Raw genomic sequence first — 23259 nt, 5'->3', positions numbered from 1 at the left:
CAGTCGTCTGGCATCACAATGTGCTCCTTGTCAAAGTGTCTCAGATCCTTACGCTGCTTCAACACATCAACTTCAACAACTGACTGTTCACTTGCTGCCTGGTATTTCTCACCCCTTGACAGGTGCCATTGGAACCAGATGATCAATGTTATTCACTTCACTTGTCAGTGGTTTTATGTTGTGGCTGATCTGTGTAACTATAACCTGCTACAATCTAGAACATTCACTGTAAGGAAAGTTAAATTCTAGTACTGCAGTATTGCGGTGTGTGGAGTATTTGAGTGATTCTTACACATTAACTAAGTAAAGCAGTAGACCCTGGATTTGCAAAGGGGAATTCGAATATGCATAACCAGAAAAGAACAAACAACGAAAAAAATCGTTCTGCTAAATACAGACTTCAGTACTTCAACAACTCTCTCTCCCAAGCTCCTGTATTATGTGCAGCGCAGATCTAAACCCAACAGCTGAAGCACTTTGGAGCCGCTTGGGATTACAAAGACGCGTTGCTGTGGAAAAGTATCTCTTGCTGATTGAATAAAAGAGAAAAAGTGACTCAGGCTCCGACAAAATCATTTTTAAAAAATCCAGAAGATTTATAAAGATAATAAATTCCAAATAAGCACCAGGTTGAATCAATTTAATAAAAATAATTTTAAAAAGTATGTTTCTTAAATGTTCTCTTTTTATTCTCATCAAATTACATTTGGAAACTTACAGTATAATGTCCTTTACAAATCTAGCTTGGCCGTGTTCATAGAAATCAACTTTAATACATAAATACACCAAGTTTATTTAATACAGACAAACATCTGGGATCCCCTGGTACCTCCTGTATGACCAAATAGAGTGACATCATGTTTATAACAAACGCATTAACCAATCAAGTAACGTGGCGTGTCCATTAAATCTAAGAAACGGGGCCAAGGGAGTGCGGCGACCGCAACGGAAACCAAGAGACGATCACGCATCCCCAGAAGGCGAGTCCACGCTAGAGTCTTCGGTCGCGAGTCCGAGTTTCAAGCCTCCTGACGGATCGAAAGGGTTTCCGCTTCACCAAGATACCTCAGGGTATCTTTTCAAGACAAACTCTCCGTCGGACACAGGTCGGCAAACAGCCAGCGAGCGTCAACCGTCGTGAATGCCATCGCCTATTTAAGGATTCTTTTCATTAGGATTTCATTACGCCAGAGATGCGCAACCCACGTTGAATGGGACTGATTTACTCTTTGCATTCCACTCAAGTACATTGTTTTCGACAGGATTAAACAAATTCTCGTGAGAACTCCCTTCAGAACTCAAGAGTCGGACCGACTCGTCCCCCCTCTCGTTGGCGGTTCGGGGAGTCCTCCCTCTCTCACCGACCGAACCAAACGAGACAAGAGCGGGATGAACGGACCGACTCGTTCTTACGGAGCGACTCGTCCAGAACCGAATCCCAAAGAACGAGTCGGGGCTTTCATCACTTTGAATAGTTGTCGCTTCCGGAAACATGAAGCTTGGTCGGATGAACACAGAGCTGCTATTCTGCGTGGAACTGATGAAGTAGATGAATCAGCGCAGCCGTTCAGTTTTGATCTTGCAACACAGAAGATCATTTCCATTCTTTATTTTTTGAAAGTGGAATTTGACATTTTTTTGGGAGCCCTCACGGCACACTAGGGGTTGGAAAACACTGCTCTAGGGGCACTTTTACCGGGGGCCGTTAACGGTACATTTAGGGTGGAGGGAGGGGCGGGCGGGGGCGGGGGTGGGGGGAAGGGGGGGAGGCCCGGAGGGAAGGAGGAAGCTGGACAGGAAGTCTCCGCCTCTGCTTCAAGGCGTAGTCGTCCACCTTAGAGCGAGGACCGAGACTCGATCTCTGCAGGGAGACCGGGGTAACAAGACACACAGCTTTATATTCATCTATACAGACAATGTAGGGTGTGCATTTGTGTCCGTGTGTGTGCGTGTGTGTGCGCGTGTGTGTGTGCGCGTGCACGCGTGTGTGTGTGTGTGTGTGTGTGTGTGTGTGTGAGTGTATAGGTTATTGTCCAGTTTTTATCTAGGACCAAGGTTTAAAGGGACCTTGGTGGAGGAAAGGTTTTTCTTGCCGTGGTGCTGCTTGATGTTGAGCGTTTGTTTTGGCAGCGGTTTCAGGTAGAAGTGCAGCTGTGGAGGAGACGGGAAGAACGTTTGTGTTATATTAGAATATATTAACACGCACGCACGCACACACACACACACACTGACCATAAAGATACACAAGGGGTTTAGATTGAAAATACAACTTCGATAAACTCAAGCCATTGATTCATAGACTTTTGATCGATTACTCATTTATAAAAAAATATTGTTAAAAGTATTTTTTCTCTGAGTTAAATGCATTAACAAGTACAAAAATAGAAATTGTTAACAACTAACAAGAATATTTGACCTGTACCATGAACAAAAATTGTGTTTTATCTTCTTATTTATTCATTTTTATTATGATGCAATCAAATTTATTACATGATTTTGGTTATGTGGTGTGAAGTGTATTTGAGTACATTGAAAAGCACGACACAAATTAAATACATTATAATTATTATTATGATGAATTTGATTAAATTTATCATTATAAGCTTAAATAGAGTCCAATACAATATCACCACACATGCATTTCACACCACGGGATTGTGTATTTTATCAATTATTTCACGCATACATATATTCAACATAACACGCAAATGTGAAAGCGCACACACGCACGCACCCACACCGCACACAGACACACACACACACACACACACACACCTGTGTAGCCTCAGCTGGTCCCACTGTGACGGTGGTGGTGGAGGGCAGGTATCCTGGAGCGGTCGTCGTCACCGTGTAGGTGCCCGGCAACAAGAGGCGAAAGTAGTCTCCATCCACTCCTGAGAGAGGAAATGCCAGTTAGAATATATAAATACATAACATATCATATATAGAATACATTTTAAAATATTTAAAACATATTGTATATCGTTTATATGATTACAGTCCAATTAAATGTCTCAGTGACCTGCTTATTGATGTTATATTATAGATGCACTTCGACCAAGTACCACTAGGGGGAGATTTGTTCCCACTCTTATTTGAATGCTCACATCATCCCTACAAGACTATCTCACATTTAAAATTGGATAGAAATTCCCAAATTCTCCTAATGGTAATGATTACCATCTGACAGCAAAACAGCACCCAAATGATCACAAGTTGAAGGATTTGGTCAGATTTAATGTGGGAGTCAAGTGCAAGAGACTAGAGTTTAAAATTTGTAATTTTGCAGTTTCAAATTAAAAGTCCTGCATCCAGTATTACCGCTGGTCACGTCGTGGTTGACGCCAGAGACGGAGACCTCAGCGTCACCGATGGGATTGTTGTTCTCATCGTACACCATGCCCTTTATCCCATGATGCACCTGGGAAAGGGAGAGAGCGTCTTTAAATTCAGCCGTTACTACTTGACCAATTACTGCAATGTCAAACAAGGTCTCGGCGATGCATAATATTTTGGTTCTATTTATTCCATTCGATGAGTTTGTTCATTTTCAATCCGCCAATTTTCATTTGTGTTCTTTGGAATTCCTTGTTTGGTTTTGTGGAATGTTTGTTGGGAGTTTTTGTTCACTTTTGTTCAACTGATTAACCCTCTACATCAATCCCCTCGGATAGAGAGCATCGAACCGGAAACTACCGAGCAATGGGGGCGTCGCATGTCCGAAGCTATCTGTAGGTGTCCGTACGAAACATGACTTTAACCGTAGTTAAATGAAGTGTTGGGCGCGGGCCCCTGGTGCGGCTCGGAAGGAATTGCAAAATTAAAGATTACAAAAAAACCCCATATATTGGAATATTGTTACATGATGGGGGACGGGGGAGAGAAAGGTGTTGTTATTTTCATTACTTGATTGCAAATCATACGATTTGTTCTTATTTTAATTTATTTTCATTATCATTCTTACTTTTTTACTTTTTTTTTTTTACTATAAACCACCTTACAGTAGTTTGCACGTGACACATTTTAACTTGTACTTTTACAACTCCTTCCAATCCTCGGGTTCTTGATGTTTGAATACCGCTGCCGTAAAAGCTGCAATACGTCCCGGTACTGATGTTTATGTGCACTGCAGCTGTTTATCTTGGGATGGCAGCGCGGTGACTGGGGTCCATTAGGGCGTTTAAAATCATTACTCAAGCAGGGGACATAAACACCGTCTGAAATAAGACCAACACTTCTCTCCACCACACGGGAAAAAAAGTGAATTATTAGGAGTGAGCTATGGACTTTGGTGCGGTCTCCGCTGCCGGTACCGAGAGAAGGATATTCATTTCTCAGTTGTCCCCAAGTAGCACCAGAAACTCTATTAGTGTGAATCAATCACTGTGTTTAACCACCGTTTCCCCAAACAAGATAAAGTATGTTTTGTTTGCTTGTGGTGGGGAAAAAAAAGAAGCTTTTCCACGCATGAGGGGTGAGAATCAGCTTACACGTAATGGAGTAAACTGGACTTTTGGCTCCTGCAAGTTTGAGTGTGTGTGTGTGTGTGTGTGTGTGTGTTTGTGTGTGTGTGGCATGTGTGTGTGTGTGTGTGTGTGTGTGTGGTGTGTGTGTGTGTGTGTGTGTGTGTGTGTGTGTGTGTGTGTGTGTCTATGTGTCGGATATCAGTATTTCTGAGTTTGTTTTACTTCACTTTTGGGAGCCGGTCTCCGAACTGAGAATTTTTTGGTTTAGAAGCGCACCAGGAACACGGGTGCTCCCTTAGCAGGTGTATTAACTCGGCCCTCACTTTGATAGCAGTACAAGAAAGTGTGTGTGTGTGTGTGTGTGTGTGTGTGTGTGTGTGTGTATGTGTGTGTGTGTGTGTGTGTGTGTGTGTGTGTGTGTGTGTGTGTGTGTGTGTGTGGGTGGGTGTGTGCGTCCTGACCTGCTCCAGGTATGAGACCAGGGCTTCTCGGTTGCCCAGCCACTCTCCTGGCAGCGCCGAGGCCGGAGGGAACTTGTTGCAGCTCAGCTCCAGAGTGATCTCAAAGCAGTTGGTGTACAGGTAGTTAAAGTCCTGCATGCCTGCAACATAAACAGTTTGTGCAATCCTATTTTTGTTGTCTTTTAAATTGATATATTTTCAGTTTTTTCAAAGAAAAAGACACTTTCAACGTCTCAAAAAAAAAAAAAAATAAAATAAATGAAAACAGTTAAGAAAAAACAGCCTTATTCTGTGTTACATGAAAGAATTTTGCATTGTACAGTATGTGTAAACAGTGACAGGTACACGTTTTCGACAGACTCAATTACAGAGACCAGGTTTTCCTAAACTTCTCCTGGGAACCCTGCAGCATATATATATCTGACTTTTTCACCGACCAACTGACTGAAAGAAACTGTTTCTCTTTGGTCTAAGTTTATTTTTTAGTTGGATTCCCCGTTTTGTTTTCTTCAAACACCACCTTTATGACTATTCACAATGACGGTGTCATTGTGAATAGTAGTTATTTTATTTTCTAGAGCAGGGGTTGCCGAGGCCCACTTTGCAAAAAAAAAGTCTATCATGTCTATCATAAACTGCAATCTACTGTAGTGCAAAAATTAGGCTACATAAATATTTTGTTTAAACTCCGCCACCAGTGGAATAGCCTATGAAACAAAAAGCTCCAACAAAAAGTGATAAGACTAAAAAGACATGAACCCAAACTCAGTAGAGCGAAAGGGACTTTATATTTATTTTATATTTTCTAAAACATTTTGTAAAAAAATGATCTTTATCCCCCCCTGCAGACCCCTTCCAATTCCTTTAGAAAACCCCTGGGGGGTCACAGACCTGAGTTAAGGAACCCTTGTTCTGGCCCAAGAAAAATCACCTCTTTAATACCAGTCAAACTATATATTAAATACAAACCAATGTAAAAAAAAAATTAAATAAAAAGTAGACCTGGTTCCCAAATTCCAGTGGATTCCACAACAATCTGCTCCTCCTTCCAGAACACGGGTTTGATTTACACATTGAATCTCAAGAATCCCCTAAAAGTAAATGAGCTGGAAGAGGAGTGACAGAATGTGACCTGCCGGAGCGGGCGGCGGCGTCGCCCCGCGGGCAGAGGGATACGTTACAGTTAAACAAACACAACGTGCCGCTACCAAACGCAGGCCGTGGGGCGTCTGCACGTCATTCCATTCAGACACTGGTATGATTCATTCGAAACACCCCGAGAAACTCTCCTCCCAAAAGTGAGTCGAGGCGGGGGGGGGGGGGGGGGGTTTCAGCCCAAAAAGCTTCACTGTGGGCTGCAGTCATGGATTACGATGATGTTAAAAGAACATCCAATATTTTTCATGCGTCAGCTCCGGAGCGTTTTCATCCGAGTCGTATGAGGCGACAGTTGAAGGCTTTTCATTTGGAACGCCATACAGCACTATTCATTTTCAGACGCAGGTACAGTAGGTCAGTGGCGGTTTCGCGGTGATTTGTGCGCTGTTCTGCGGCCGTGTGACGAGACTACTCGGCGGATGAAGGGACGGGGGTTTTCGGGTTTGGGATGCCATGAGGTATTTGCAGGGTTTTAAAGTGTGTCGGCGGGCGGGATGAAGTCTGCCGTCAGGCTGTAAACGTATGTAATCCCATCAACTCATCCAACACGTTGATTTCACTTGCGAGGAGTCGAGTGTCTGTCGCACCGCCACGCGGGTGGGCGATGAATCAAGCGTTGAATTATTTAAAACGGCCTGTTCTGTTGTGGTCAAATATTGACTTTTTTATTACTCTGGTCAGGCGTTTGAAGACTGCGAGGATTCTTCAAATGGTTCAGCCCTGGACTGAATAACAGAAGGTCCTTGATCCTTGATCCAAGGTCAAGATAACACTATCCTGGTTGTAACACCCGTTGGTTTTTGGACACTGTGTACAGTTTGGAGGGAGAAAAGTGACAAGTAAATGATATTTGGACTATTCGACTGACGCTGTTTACGTTAGGTCACAACCACTTCTTATTGGTTCACGACCCAAAATGATCTGCACTCATAGCTCGAGAAAAACTTGGGCGTGCTGGGTTGTCAAGAAGAGGGTTACCTCGGTATGAGACATCGCAAATATCACGAAAAAAACAACTCAATGGCTCTGCTGAAAGACCTGGAAGCCAAATGGAATCTAACAATTTGACTTCAAAACCACAGACAATGGCTCCACCCTTATGATGCTGCGCAACCTTCTGAGTTCAGTGACGAAGCCAAGAACGTATTAGGTAACACTATTAGGTAATACTTTTATATCTCAGACTCCCATCTCCCAAGTTTACATTTGTCGGCACGAAACTGATTCAGAAATGCAAGCCGCTGTGTCGTTTCTCACGAATAGGGTGGGGAAAACCATAAATCAGGCGAAGTTAAGTCCAGTTTGTTTTCGTAGCCTTTCGCCACATGTCTCCTTAGGGCTTTGCAGGCCATCAGTCACTAATTACAGTGCGTCGGTGCATTTAGGAGGCGCTTGTGTCCAAATTTAAAGTGCAGTCCTCGGTAGTAGTTTAAAATGACTGGACACCCGGGCACCGTCTGCAAAGCCTTCAATAAGAACATTGAAACTGTTAAAAAAAAAAAAAATACTAAGCCCGGACAAGGAAAAACTCTGAAAGGTTAAGAAGAGAGGGAGAACTGTTTCCGCTCCGCCCCTCCGGGATGGTGGGTGGTATGGCTTCTCACGGTTGGAGCTGGTGCTTACCTTTGGACAGGGAGTACCAGCTGGCCCCGTTGGTTATTCCCTCATCAAAGTAATCCCCACAGTTCCAGCCCTTGTACATCCAGCTGTGAGCGTACGAGTAGGCCTTCGCCAACTGTCATCACACGCCACGACACGCACAGGGGAAAAAACACAGACGCACAAATGAATACACACGCACACACACACACATACACACACATGCACACACGCACGCGCACGCACACACACACACACACACACAGCACATTGAGATCAGACACTGGTAAGAACACACAGACTGAACGCCCCTAGTCACCTTTTTAAAGAGTTTGTCATCCGGGGAGGCCGCGTACGTGGTCCTCCCTCGGATCCGAGGATCTCTGGACTTGTCGAAGGGGTAGTTTGCAACCACGGCCCCACCGTGGAGGTTCGCCGACAGCACAAAGTTGTAGTTTTGCATCCACTTGATCACCGCCAAGGTCTCTGGCTCCACCTGCGGAAGACAAGACATCCGCGACGCAGACGGAAACAAAAAACGTTTGCCCTGAGTCTCAACGAAACAGGCTGTTTTTTGGTTTCCCGCTAGCTTTGGCTGAGCTGGCGGGAAAAAACAGCCTGTTTGAGGCTATGAGGTTTGTACATTTATAGAAACAAATTCCAAAATAAATCTCAAAGCACCGAGTGAGGGAGGCCAAGAGTCTCGGAAAGAGCTTGGAGAATCAACATGGTCCAGAAAGGAGGCGTCGGAAGCACATTGTTGTGAGGATGGCGTTCGTTGGAAAGAAAAACACAGTGTTTCCATGCTATCTCACGCAAAAAAAAATAATTAATCTTCATTAAATGAACCAGAATAGTCGCTGCAGCTGTTGTGCAAAGTGGCGATGATATGTAGGGCTGCCCCCTGACAGTCGACGAGTCGAATCATCAGTCGGAAACCCGTCGGTCGACCGGGATTCTTCAAGTCAAGCAGCTGTTTGTCTTTTTTGTTCAGTCAGTGTGCAGTACAGTAACAGGATAAAACAGATAGAAGCTTACAAAAGTCACAGGGATAACCTTTCAATGAGGAATTATAAATATATATTTACATGTGTGAAACAAACACAGCTCTCAATGTGTCCGATCGCCGTGCCATGTTCCTCCAGATAAAACAACTAAAAACAGTGTGGGGGGCGGGGCACGGAGGAACAGGGCTGGACTCGTTGACTCGTTGAGATTATTTTCTGCGCGAAACATGTAGAGAGGTCGCGGAGGAAGTGACCCCGTTACGCGCGGCTTCGTTCCATAAGCAGGCGTAAAATTAAAACACACCGTTGCGCCGCACAGATCCGGCTACATTTCGACGCAAATATCTATACTCTTTACTGTCATACATATAGTTTTATATCCCTGTACATTCCTCTAATGCAAAACTCACTTTTCAGTGCTTGAGCACATACATTTGGGGGTCTGATGGGCCTACCAACACACACTTGTGAATTAAGACAACCCAGTCAGTTCTTCGTGGGGTCCCCCTTTTAAAAAACGTGGTGAAACAAGCCGTTCAGATTTGTCTCCTCCCTACGTCACTTGGAGACTCATTGGAATGACCCTGCCGCCCCCCATCCGAGTAACTCCACCCACGGCTTGAACTACTGTACTGGACCCTGCTGCTACTACTGGACCTGATAGCGTTGTGTCGGAGCTAAGAGTTAAGCACGGGAACTGCTCTGTTGTTGGCTGCACAGACCAGCACAAATCTTTTAAAAGGAAGAGCAATCAATACCAACTGTCTGTGACAAAACTGCAGAGAAGACAGCTGCAAGTATTTAAAAAATAATTGTTCTGTGTTTTTTTTGCCATTTAGCACTAGCTAAAGCTAATAGCTGAGGCATACCTGTCAACCCTCCCGTTTTTTCCTGGGATTTTACTGTATTTTACCTTTCTCTCACGCTGTCCTCCCATTTAAATGCTAAAAAGGTTTGGCGGTGACGTTTCCTGTAGGTTGTGGCGCGCAGTCTGCTTCGTGTTTCTCCAAACAAACCCAATAAAAACGGTGTGTTTTTATTGTAGATGTATTTATTTTATGTATTTTATTTTCCTCCATTTCCTAATAGATGGAAACAAAAAAGCCCTGCGCGTAAGCCACAAACAGTTCAGGGGTGGGGCATGGGGAGCAGCAGCTCATTAGCATTTAGAGCGGGACGAGAACGGTTGAGAACAGGAGGGCTATAGAGGCATGTTAGAATGGCTAGAATGCATCATCTGAGTGGTATTTTTCAGCAAAAAAAAACCTTAAAAAACATGTTTTGGGGACCTCAGAGACCTACAGTATACTGTATTAACTTGTTGAAAAGGAGCATGATATGGCTTCTTTAAATCAGTATTTATATTTATATCTATCGAAAGCAAGACAAATCAGGATATGCTGAGCATCTGCAGAAAAAAGCCACAGTAGTACTTTATGCCGTATTATAAACTGAATATGACAAGTACTTTAACTTTTAATTCTTTAAGTACAGTTAAGAGCTGGTACTCATCTACTTTAACTCAAGTAGAACCGTCAACATGGTACTTTCACTTACTAGTACTTCTTCCACCACTGCTTTGCGGCCTTAAGCGAGGGCACATAGGATAAACACCAGCAAACACAGCGTTAAGGGTTTTGACTTCTGCGCTGCACAACGCGACAAGATAATCGAATCAGACGACAGCGACACAAAGGTGAGCATTACAACTCTCCGCTGTCCCCTTTTCCTCAGCACACAACATCAAGCGGGCCCCCGAGTGTTGGAGCCATGCGAGGCAGAGGCTCACGCGGCTCCAACATTCGGGGGCCCGCTACACACAGAAATGCGGACGTCGGAAACCTTAAAAATCCACTTTTGGCCGCCGGGCATTTTCTATGTCAGTGCTAATCAGGACTACCCACCCAGAGCCATATATCATGAAGACACGAGGTAAAGCGTTTCCTGACCGGGCTATGAGTGAAAATAAACACTGACTAACCCCGTTACTGGTCTGTGGCCGAACTCACTGGCCAGTCAGAGCCCGTTTCCCTCACATCGCTATGAATGTTCAACCAAAACAGGAAATTCTGCTGGATCTATATTTGTTATGGATCTCACAATCCACTCAACTTTACTCCAATAATTCAAAAGGAAATGAGAGAAAGAAAGTGGAGAGAAGATATCACACCAGCTCAAATACCACACATATTTGGGTTCTCCCACTGGACCCTCCTGAAGAAGCACATACGTTATTTAAAGCAGGAGCTGGGATGGCTGTGTAAATACGGTAACGTCTTAGAGCTGCCTGTGCCATGAGACTGTGGGAGCCTGTGCTAAATTAGCCATGTAAAACACAACCACCCTGGGAGAGTCCGAAAACAGGGCAAGCGCCTGCCTGCAACTGGGGGTCTAAGGATTGATTTTGTGTTTTAAAATTCAGCAAAAATGCCTCCATGAGAAATCTTGTGTCCAGTGTCGCAGTGCTGTGGTTGTTTATGGTGGTGGTCTTGGCACAAGACTAATATATATATTTTTTTCACAAGAACAAATATTCTTTATAAGATTTATAACAAAAGACTAAATGTAGATAGAGAATAATGATAACAATACAGAAAAGACATATAAAAAGGGGGTCATATTAAATTGTAAACTGAGAACTGTATTCTGGCTTCCCATGAATTTTAATGAAACAAACAATTGTGACAAATCCTTCAAGAAAATCATGAATTTTGGTGGGGATTTTAGAAATCTGCATTTATGAATGAAGAATTTGGCTGAAATTTAAAAAATGTTAATCAGAAACTTCACCCTCTTGCTCTCTCTCTTGCCAAATGTAATACTCAAATAGAATTCTGGTATTAATATGTTTTTCGTACGTAGCCAGTCATATAAAAAACGGCAAAATAATTTGAAAACATTGCAATGAAAGAATACATGATCTATGGTTTCAATAATTAACACTGGAAAGCATACTTTTTCAGCTGAGTTTGCCATCATTGGCCAGAAGCTCTTTAAGAAAAGTGTTGAAACAGTTAGTTATAGTGAGTAATTTATGGTTAAAACTTCATCCCTGGGGGAGGTGTTTCAGTGTTATCTAGGTCTTTCATACTGTGACAAATTACTGATTGATTTCTGATTACTGACTGTTTTGGAGTGTGTGTCTTTTTTAAACCAGTGATAGAAAACAAGCTTGGTATGGAAAGAGTCGAGTTTCTCAGTAAATGGCAAACACACCGACCACAAACGTGGTCCGAAGACATGCTGCAGTCACAACCACACTGCCCGACCAGTGCACACACACACACACACACCCACACACACACACACACACACACACACACACAAACACACACACACACACACACACACACACACACCCACACACACAAACACACACACACACACACACACACACACACACACACACACACACATACACACACTAAATAAATAAATAAACACACATTAAGTTATTTACATGTTCACACATCAAAATAAACAACCACAACCACAACCACAAGCACACAAACATACACAAACACTCTAAACAAGTAGGTACGCAGATTGGGAAGTTTGCAGTTTCCCTTATTTCCACATGAATAAACAGAATTTTCTAGCTTAAAAAAAAAAAGCAAAAAAAAAAAAGCAATGCTTTAATTCATGCTGTGCAGTTTTTAAATGTATATAAATCGACCTATAAGGGCAGAAATCTCTGCCTGTCCATCGCTATGCCCTTCCATTATCTCAACAACCGTTCACCCGATCGACTTCACACTTGGTGGGTGTATCGCCGGGGACCCAGCGATTTGCAGTGTCGAGTTTGGTGCAATTAGGACACGCGTGTTATATTAATAAACTTTCAATAAACAGCGAAGCCAGCGCGGGGCGGGGCTTCAGGGCTCTGCGACTGAGTCACAAAGAACATCTTTCCCCGGTGTGTGACTTTACAGTTTCATCTTTCATTGTGGAACACAGGACTGAATCGTTGACATTTTGTTAAACTGTGAAAGGCTTACATTTTGAACGGGCATGTGTTATAAAACATGTATAACACAATACTGAGGAGGGCTGGGCGTTTTAATATAATATAATATAATATAATATAATATAATATAATATAATATAATATAATAAAATATAATATAATATAATATAATATAAAATAATATTATATTATATAATATCATATAATATCATATAATATTATATAATATCATATAATATCATATAATAATCCCAAGATATGAAATACATATCTTGGGATTCTGGTTATTGTAATATTGAGATATATCTAAATGTTGTCTTTAAGGTTAAATAATAGTAAAATAATGCAGTTTTCTGAACCTCATGGACTGATAGCTGTTAATTTCCCGGCCTCTATGTGTGTGTGTGTGTGTGTGTGTGTGTATGTGTGTGTGTGTGTGTGTGTCTCTACCTGTTGCTCCCAGTTGTCTGGCAGCGGCAGGTGGTGGTTGCGACCGTTGGTCTTCTCGTAGTAGTACATCAGTGCGTTGAGATCTGGAAAGTTCCGGTTCAGGTCAATCTCCCTGGAGTTCCCTCGACCCACCAGGTAGCCATTGAACTCCGGACCCTGTCCGCCCCAAAAACGCAAACACATCAAGCTTTTTAACCGCAACCACCCTCTAAAACCACCAACTTCCAAGTGATTTCCACACAGTTATTTTCTAAATATTATTTCAAAATATTTTTACGACAATATGTTTACGACAAAATTTCCATATTTCTTAAACAAAACCTTATTTTCAATCATTGGGAGACCAAATGCCATGCCATGACAACCAATCGGGTTGACTCCCAAAGATCTAAAAAAAGGCTTGGGTTAAAAAAGACATACTGACTGACAGCAGTGAGTGTTATTGTGCTTCCCGATCCTGTGATTCCAAAAAGACTGTTGATGTATCCAATTACAGCGTGTGGCGCAGCCAGAGTGTCAGCCAGACAGAGGGATGTAGCATGTCATTTGCTCTTTTGTGCACGTGGTTTTGAGTGCATGCATATTTGTGTGTGCGTGTGTGCATGTGTATTTTGCCAGCCATTCATTGTTAGGGGTCCAACCCGCAGGACGGCAGAAAAATTCTGTGAACTTTGAAATGTAAAACCATTTTAAACACAAGAAAAGCAGACGCTACGAACACAGTGGAGGTGTCGTTGAAACCGGTATGTGGTTTAGGTTTCATCCAAATCGATCCACATAGGGAGCAGAAAATAGTGAAAAACCAAACAAATTTGACTTGAAATATTCGGCTTGTCCTGCTTGACTGCCATTCCATAATTCGTAAACAAAATGAACAAGATGAGATTTAGAGTAAGACGCTTTATGACGTCATCATACTATTTACTATAAATTTGCAGGTTCTGGTTCAGAATGTAGATTGCACATGTCCTTGCACACAACAAGGTAAGTTATGACAATGACAAGGTTTGGTTAAAAGTAAAAAATAAACGGTTGTTTTAGAGAAACGTCATGTATAAACAGTTTCCTACAGCTAAATCCACCATACGTCTCTAAGTGGTCGTAAAAAACAAAAACTTGGAACTCGGGGTGGATTGCACAAACTATTGTATTGATCTCAATCATTAAAACACTGTTCTTCTGGAATATTTGAACTGAATACTAGAACAGAAACATGAAGATGTGACTCCTTGTTGATTTGTCCAGACGTAAGTCCACAATGTTTGTAACTTTTGTAAATTGTGATGCACTTCACAGAAACCAAAAAACTAACACATACCTAAAACTGGACTGTATTGCTGTCTGCAGCTATATTTATTATTATTATTATTATTATTATTATTATTATTATTATTATTATTATTATTATTATTATTATTATTATTATCTGTCTGTGTGTGTCTGGGTATACATATATTAAATGTGTGCATGTTCCTGTGTTTGTGTGTGTGAGAGTGTGTGCGTTTGTGGGTGGGTGTGTATATTGAAGTATTCACATTTGTGTGTGCATGTGTGTGTCTGTGTGTGTGCATGTTCCCATATTTGTTTGTATGTGTGTGTATGTGTGCAGTAGTATATTTGGTCAGACTGGAAATGACTGTGTCTGTCTGCATGCGTGTGTGTGTGTGTGTGTGTGTGTGTGTGTGTGTCTCTGTGTGTCTATCTGTGTGTGTGTGTGTGTGTGTGTGTGTGTGTGTGTGTGTGTGTGTGCGTGTGTGTGTGTGTGTGTGTGTGTGTGTGTGTGCATGTGTGTGTGTGCGCGAGTGCGTGCATGCATTGTTTCCAGGCCGTATAATTACCGGTGGTAGAAAGACCTCGGGAGATGATGGATTTGAAGATGACATACATTATCCAAGAAAAAATTAAAAAAGACGCCTTTTTGTGTTTACTTGTGTCTTAGTGAAGAATTTATACAAGTTTATACAACAGACATTTCCTTTGGAACAGCACACATATCTGTAGTTACATGAAATCGAAATAGTATGTGTGCCGTCTCGGGTGATATAAGTCTTTTCCATCTGACAGGTGTTTAACACAGTGATATTACTATGTTTAGATGGAGCAGAACGGGCGAAATACCACATCGACAGCTCTGTCAGGAGACGCCAAGATGACAAATAACAGGTGACGGATGAACGAAGCGTCAACGAGCATAAGGTATTTCTTACTTATTTTTAGTGTGAAGGAAAAACCTTTTAAAGCCTTCACCTGGGCTTAGTTTTCGGTTCAACGATTGCTTCTGGGTTTTATTCAGAGACGTATGAAGCGTGGACAAGCTCGACATCATAGCTTCAGGGAGGATGTTACGTGGACAACAATAAACTGATTCCTGACCAGGATCAGGTCACCTAGGACTAGGTCAAGGGCTACACGCCATCTATTTTGCATTATGATTATATGATTATATTTACAATCAACTTAACAACGGAGCAAATGAAATTAAGTTAAGTTTTAAAAAACCCAGAGAAATCCAGAGCCTGTTCGGACTTTAGAAGTGACAAAACCGCTCAGGCTGAACGATACAAACAATTTTATATTCTCTATAAATCGATGACCAAAAACTGAAATAGAGTTAATTATTTTCTTACAAATGTCTTATTTATGAAATGCCTTTTTTGTGTCTCAGCACCTCGAATCGCCCCAGTGTATTTAACGTGATATATGGCGTCCGAAATATCATTGGTGAGTTTTAGTCTTGATTTCATATTACTGTAGGTATAACATTAAACAACTTCCTGTACCTGCCTGGCAGCGACCTCGTAGCCGTCGGGGTTCATGGAGGGCAGGATGTGGATGCGCGTGTCGTGGACCAGCTGCATGATGCGGTGGTTTCCGGCCCGGTACTCTTCACAGAGGAACTCTGCAAACTTGATGAGCAGCTCGCGGCCAAGAACTTCATTACCGTGCATGTTGCCCACGTACTTGAACTCTGGCTCCACTGTAGAAGGGGGAGAAGCGGGGGATACGTCCAGGTTAGGCTCCTTGATTTGGGCAGAATTACAAGGAAATGACAGGTGGTTCCTTCAAATCAAATGGAAGAAAAAGACATCGTGCCGGTCCTGTTTGTTCAGTGGGCTGTCGCATTGAAGTCAGAAGCAGAGGATCCTAGTTCTTTCCTTCAAATCAAATGGAAGAATCAAAAAGCCAAGATACTTTCTAAAAAAGTACCACATTTCGGAAATATGGCGTCCTAGGACTGTTACATTTTAGTAAAAGGTATAGGATCATAGTCAGGTTTGTTGATTTGGCAAAATGTTAAGGAAACATTGGATGTTCCCTGAAATCAAAATAGTCAAAAGATATCTTCTTATTTGCCGAAGAGCTTCCTAAATAAGTAGAACATTCTGGAAATGTGGCCATTTAGGATCGTCGCATTTCAGCATAGGACCCTCTTATTTAGGTTCCTAGACTGGGCCTAAATCTCAAGGGAACATTAGGTGGCTCCTTGGTCGGGGTTGGACATCCCATAAGTTCTTGTGCCTGTAGCAAAACTACAGGAACAACTAAAGTTACTGAATTAAAAAAATATTTACAAATTAAAAAATGTAATTGCAAAGCCAAATGAGCCCAAAAGTAAAAAAAACGTATTTAAAACTGGTTGTTGGTTTGAGTTAGTTGCACCTGTTGCCCGAGACCTGTTGGCTTGGTTAAAATTACCATGGCAACCAGAGCAGCTGCTCTGGGTGAAATGTTTGGCCGTCGCGTCACATGACGCTCACTATAGCTTGGCTCTCTCATTCAATGCCACTTTTGTCAAAATACCAAAAGTGAAACATTCCTAAATCGGTACCAAGGTGACTGCATACGGGACGGACAAATGAGACATGTGAGCCACGGTTGTCATACATCTGTACCGGAGGAGCAGCAGTATGTTCATGGAACTGCACGACAGAAAGCTGAGCAATCGTGGTGCAAAACATTTTTTTAATTATAAAACAAGGTACAACTGTGAGTAAGTCCATTCTACTCACCAGTATGGCTAAAATGAACACGCTTACAGTACGTTAATGTTCCAACAGAATGTTCTGAAGAAGGACGTTTGACTGGAGTCTGAAACGCACTGTGACCATGTTATTTAGAAAATAAAGGTATAAGTATGTATAGTGTACATGTATAGAACTACAGCTGTCCCAATTACTATATAATCGCCCCATGGCAATAATTTGAACCATTCTCCTTCGTTTCTATGGTCATACGCTTCCATCCAAATTTAAGGAACATTTTGAGCCAATTTTAGAAATGGTGCATGTACACCAGCAAACAAACTGTATGCCCAATTTTTATGTTCTAATGTCGATAGATAGATAGATAGATAGATAGATAGATAGATAGATAGATAGATAGATAGATAGATAGATAGATAGATAGATACTGTAGATAGATACTGTAGATAGATAGACAGACAGACAGACAGTTCGTTTCTATGGTCATACGCTTCCATCCAAATTTAAGGAACATTTTGAGCCAATTTTACAAACGGTGCATTTCCACAAGTTGGAGTAAAGCAAACAAACTGTATGCCCAATTTTTATGTTTTAATGTCGATAGATAGATAGATAGATAGATAGATAGATAGATAGATAGATAGATAGACAGACAGACAGACAGACAGACAGACAGACAGATAGATCGATAGATCATTACTCTTATGAGCTTAAAACATAATCGTGGCATAAAATTAACAACAAAAATGTAATTCCTAATCTCAATTATACACAGAATTTCCCTGATGTAGAACATTAAGAGTAAGCAGTGTGTGTGTGTGTGTGTGTGTGTGTGTGTGTGTGTGTGTGTCTAATCTTTAATGATATACACTTTATAAATGAGCCTGGTTTCCACAGTCTCTCCAATCAGCATTTGGTATCTTAATGCTACAAGATTTCCATTCAACTGCACGCACCGCAGACATTTACCCGGTTGAACTGAAGCTGGTGCTCCTTTTGGCATAACTTAGGATCTTTCTGCCCCTCGGTCGCCCCTGCGATGCGGTAGTCTCATCGGACTGTTTGGTGAAGCCAATAAACCAGCGAATCTCTTGTTTATCAAAAGGTGAGTTCCCGCGGTTTAGTCTGATTGGAGGTGATGGGATTATTTGGATAAAGTCGTCAGGGCCATGGTGTAGGTGTCAGCCTCTGATTGGGTCTGCCACCTATCCAAATACCCCCCTCTACAAGGTTCTGCCCTGGGGGGATTTATGGGGTCGGAGGGTTGGGGAAGAGTTAATGAAGCAGCGGTGAAGCACAAAGCGTCCGTGTGACCAGACACAGCCCTGTGCAGGACTTTGCCTGGACTTGCTAAATAATCTTTACAACACTTAGGCAGTTCCTTTGTCTGTATTGTGGTATAAAGCACCTTCAACCAGTGGTTCTCAACCTGGAGTCCAGGGACCTACAGTACAGGGGGTGCTTCAAGGGGTCCCGGGTTGGGTCTCCAGCAAAAATGATTAATAAGTTTAACTTGGCCATAATTTCATTTACAAGACCTCAGAGAATGTACAATAATGACAGTGTTGGTCCTAGTCTCACTGTTATCTCCCTTACTAGAGTAGAGACACAAAATCAGATAAAAAAAAACCCAAAACATCTTCTCAGATTAGGGTCCCAGAGACAAAGTCTTCATCAAATGGGGACCGTGGCCTCATGCAAATTAAAATTGAGGGTCCTTAATATGAAAAAGGTTGAGAATCGCCGCATTAAGCTGTTAAGATAGTCCGTGGAAAGCAGCGTTTTGGTGATTTCGTCAAATGAACTTTACCTCTATGGCCTTTCATCACAGCAGGGAGTCTCAAGGGGCTTTACAGACCGACATACACAGGACGGAAGTCAATGTCTTTAGAAAATGTGCGTGTTTGTGTGATTGTGTGGTGTATGGATGTGTGCGAGCAGGCTTTCACAAAGGGTCTAGAGTGGATGCACATACGTATAGTCGATTACCACTCAAGTGGAGTCAGATCTGACCTGATGCATGTATAATCATTATCATTTTCGTAATTGATTAAAATCCCCAGTTGTTCTTAAAAACTGTGTTATTGTTATTACATTTGAGGTCTTTGGGCCATATTCACCCCCAGTCAGAATAACAACTTCCACCTTTGTGCAACATAAAGTGATCCTCATATATTTCTATCAAAGAAATATAAAATAATCTTTCTGAATGACATTCTGGTGTAATTGATCGAGGACTGGCGTCATGGGCTGACCGTTACTGTATGTGAAATAATCTTAAATGTAATGAATAAAATACGCAATCAGACGTTGGTCAAAACCTGATGTTCAAAAAAAGGACTGCCATGCCTTTTCTCCATTTATTTATTCTCCCAACCCTGGACCCTGCTTCCAAACAACCGTGTGGAAACACCCCACTCAGCAGCACGTGAGCGACATGAACTTCCTAGAGGGTTCGAGAGCTTTGACCTAGACGAGACCCCTCGTCCCCCCGCGCCGCTAACAGCACAGTTCCTGTTTTTCAGCCCCCCTCTCACCTTTGCCATGGAACACACGCACACGCCCACGGGCGCGCGTGCGCCCACACGCACGCACGCACGCACGCACGCACGCACGCACACACACACACACACACACACACACACACACACACACACACACACACACACACACACACATCCTTCTATTCTAGTAGAGGAAGTCCCTACTTGTGCAAGAGCTGAACACAAAAAAGGCAACTTCAGCCCTTGCCATGGAAAAAATTTCCCTTGCAGAAAATCCCAGTTGTCCAACATTCCTAAATAAGCATAAAATACACACAGTATATATAGTAGAATCGTGTATGTATATGACATGAAAGCCTTGTGTGTGTACTTACTTAATGGGTGTTTGTTCTCTGTTACTTTCCACCACTGCACAACAGGTGGACGCATTTTTTAAACTTTATACTTTTGCAGGACGGAGCTCAAGTCAACTCGTGTGTCGCGTTCTCGCTCAAACAAAAGCACCCCACGTGTTTGGACATCGGTCGGTAGCAAATTTGGAAATTAACCGCAGATGTACTGCACACTCATTCCCAAACATCCCCCACACAACTGCAGTGACTCTCTCAGAAGGGTTGTGCACAAATTGCATTCGCCGATGTTTCCCCTCCATGACGACAGGAAGCGAAAAATCCCTCTCCTCTGCCTCAGGTTTTGTTTTTTCTTTTTAGCCCTGAACTATCGAACCACGCAGAAGTATATCGCGGCAATGTGACCGAGCGGAGCCAAATGGAGAGCTTGCATTTCGAGTGTGTCGGGAAAAGCCACAGCCTCCCCTCAGAGCGCAGCGTCTCCTGCCAAAGATGTTCTCACTCCCCACTCCAAGACATGCAAAACATCACGGCCGGCCAACGATAAGGCTGTGAAACATTGAAATACCTCTTTATCTCACGCCCTATTCATTACCAGAACACTACGATAGCACGGGGTGGTTGCAGGAACCACAGGTCCGAGCCTAACGCTAATGGCGTTAGACTCATGGTCATAATTCAGGCTGCGAGGGTGATTAGAAACCTGCCTTGATGGAAGTGAAGACACATGCAACATCAGAAGGATACCTACCGCTGATGTCCCTTGAGGAAGGCTGTAGGGAGACGCGCTGATACAGTACTTTCGAAAAGCTCTCCATACACACAAAACTCACATCGTAATCACTTGTGAAGGCCACATCGTCGGTTCCCAACCTGGGGTCCCGGGACTCCCCCCAGGAGGTCCTTCAAGAGGTTCCAGGGGCTCCCCAGCGGAAGAATTGATACTTAAACGTCACTGTTGTTTCATTGGATACATCAAAACTGCACAAAAAATACTGTTTTGATCATAGTTTCACTGTTATCTCCCTAACCGGGGAATTTGGACCCACTTGTCCAATAAACATCCCGGGAACAAAAGTCAACACACATGCATAGAATATTTCCCTCTTCAGGATCCATGAATGCATGGATGTTAAGATGCTTTTCATTTACATTTTCACTTTCATTGAGGGAACGCCACTTTTCCTCTGCCCATTCTGATTCCCAAACGTAAGATCCATTTCATCACTTCTACTGAACTGCAGACTGTTGGTTTGGGGTCAATAGAACATGATGATTGACACATAACTCATTTAGTTCCACTTGAGACATCTTGCACGTTCCTATGCGTCAGAAAGGGGGAAAAAAAACTGTTCCAAGTAAAAGAACTGTAGCGTTCACGTTTCAAGTCAATTCAAAAAGACTTTCGATTTTTCCTCCACAACATTTCAAAGCAAATAGCTATACTACCCTACAACATTTTTAATACCTTCACATTGCTTTATTTACTTTTTTAAAATCAGGATTAAGGATAACTATGATACCGCCTTGAGTATCTTTTTTGTAAATTGTAATCAGGATAATCACGACGTAAAAAGGTTAGTGCAGCACTTTACTGTATACCATATCATAGGTTCTGTGAGATCAGGATACTGGATATGACTTACTTCAGTAAAAGCGCTGAGTACTTCTTTTCACAACTGGTAATAGATAAGTTTAACCCTTAAACAACATGCCAGTCCCAGCATCTCAATCCCAGTATCTGTGCATCCCACTGGACCCCCCCCCCAAACGGGTTCCCCCCACGACGGCGTTACACTCACGCGGTTCGTGGACCCCCGGGTTGTCGCTGACCTCCAGCACGTAGAGGTGCCGTCCCTCCGCACTGCGTCCGATGCTGTAGACCCTGGAGATGTAGGGGCACTGGCTGTGCACGGCTAACAGCGCCCGCACCAGCTCGTCGTAGCGGTGATGCTGGAAGTCCGAGGGCGACGCCGGCGTCCCCAGCAGCAGCAGCCCCAGCAGCAGAGCCCCGAGCTGGGGGGTGGTCCAGCCCCGCACCATGGCTCCACAGCACGGAGAGGGAGAGAGCAAGAGGAGACGTTGGACCAGAGGGGGCTGGGATTTCCACACACCTTCTATCTTATTTTAGTTTATTTTTTTTCTTCAGTTTGTCGACCTCACTCTCTCTCTCTCTCTCTCTCTACCCCCCCCCCCCCCTCTCTCTCTCAGCTGTATTTCTCCTGGGAGACGCCCGTACCTCTCTGGTTATTTCCCCTTGAAAGAAACTACATAAACATTTTGAACCCAGTGCTTGCACCCCTGCTCCTCTGGTTCCTTCCCCTCTCTCCCGCTCTCTCCCGCTCTCTCTCGCTCTCTCTCGCTCTCTCTCTCTCTCTCTCTCTCTCTCTCCCTCTCTCTCTCCTCCCACATTCAGCTCTGACACTGGCAGAAAGTAAGGACAGCCCCTCTACTCCCTCTGTCTTTCACCCCCAAAGAGCTGCCTCTTCTTGTTCTTCTCCTTCTTTTTCGCCCTCTTGTGTTCTCGCCCTTTAGCTCCCTGTCAAGTACGTGCTACTTGGATTACCAGCACCTAGGCTTTCTCCTCCTCTCTCTCTCCTACTTTGACTCTGAATCTTTTCTTTGCACGTGTGTGTGTGTGTGTGTGTGTGTGTGTGTGTGTTTGTGTGTGTGCGTGTGTGTGTGTGTGCGTGTGTGTGTGTGTGTGCACCTCTGACTCTTCCCCCCTCCCTTCTAGGAAAGAAGATTGTTTCCACAGAACCAACCTCTCTCCCTCTCTCCAACCCCTGAGAGCCCCGAACACAGATTCATTAACTCTTGAGTAAAGTATGTCAATGTTTGTGTCACGCAACCACACACCCCAAAGGCCATATGCTCATGCAATCACATGCACGCACGCACACACACAGCACAGAGGTTATTTAGTTATTATTTCGGTTATTTAGTTATGTAAAAAATGGAGAGAAAATCATGATGTCACCTGTAGAAGAGTGATAGGAGAGTGAATAGAGTGAATGGAGAATGTGAGAAAGGAACAGAAAAAGAGGAACATAAAGGAAAAAGAGGTGGAGCGGGGGGTCGGTGTCTTGGCTAATACTGTCAAATAACTGGAGAGGCCTTTAATCAGTATTAGCAAAGGTCTTCCCCCCACATATTTAATACGCTCAGCTCCCATTTTCCCACGCACCAGGTCTCTCTGGAGCTGCTTTTGTGCAGTTCCAGGATGTATCGTACATAAGTTGAAATTCCAAGTCAAGTCAAGTCCTGTCCAGATTATTTATATTGCCGTTAATCATAGGTACCGTCTCAAAACG

The 23259-nt window shown here is 43.0% G+C and overlaps 1 protein-coding gene across 4 annotated transcripts; it reads right to left on the bottom strand.

Annotated features, from left to right (window-relative positions):
• Positions 1-625: 625 nt before the first annotated feature.
• cpn1 (carboxypeptidase N, polypeptide 1) lies at positions 626-22517 on the bottom strand. Of its 4 annotated transcripts, XM_080021121.1 has the most exons (10): positions 21748-22517; positions 15880-16085; positions 13109-13264; positions 8004-8180; positions 7709-7820; positions 4928-5067; positions 3322-3421; positions 2776-2894; positions 2094-2151; positions 626-1861 (listed from the first exon to the last, which is right to left on the bottom strand). In XM_080021121.1, the coding sequence occupies exons 1-10, from the start codon at positions 21986-21988 to the stop codon at positions 1836-1838; spliced, it is 1335 nt and encodes a 444-aa protein (XP_079877247.1). In that variant the 5' UTR covers positions 21989-22517; the 3' UTR covers positions 626-1835. The 4 variants fall into 4 exon arrangements, with proteins under 4 accessions (XP_079877247.1, XP_079877245.1, XP_079877246.1 ...); XM_080021119.1 differs by having other exon boundaries at positions 626-2151; XM_080021120.1 differs by having other exon boundaries at positions 626-2151; positions 15889-16085; positions 21748-22514.
• Positions 22518-23259: the final 742 nt, after the last annotated feature.

Source organism: Zeus faber (genome assembly GCF_960531495.2).
Source record: "Zeus faber genome assembly, chromosome: 20".
Taxonomy (NCBI): domain Eukaryota; kingdom Metazoa; phylum Chordata; class Actinopteri; order Zeiformes; family Zeidae; genus Zeus; species Zeus faber.
This window is presented reverse-complemented; position numbering and strand designations above follow the sequence as displayed.

Excerpts from the sequence above, each read along its gene's own strand:
- cpn1 (XM_080021119.1), bottom strand. The coding sequence starts at position 21,988 with ATGGTGCGGGGCTGGACCACCCCCCAGCTCGGGGCTCTGCTGCTGGGG. Across the intron at positions 13,265-15,879 it reads CTGCCAGGCAGGTACAGGAA|GGTCCGGAGTTCAATGGCTA; the intron begins GTTGTTTAATGT and ends TGGGGCGGACAG. Across the intron at positions 7,821-8,003 it reads ATGACAAACTCTTTAAAAAG|TTGGCGAAGGCCTACTCGTA; the intron begins GTGACTAGGGGC and ends GTGTGATGACAG.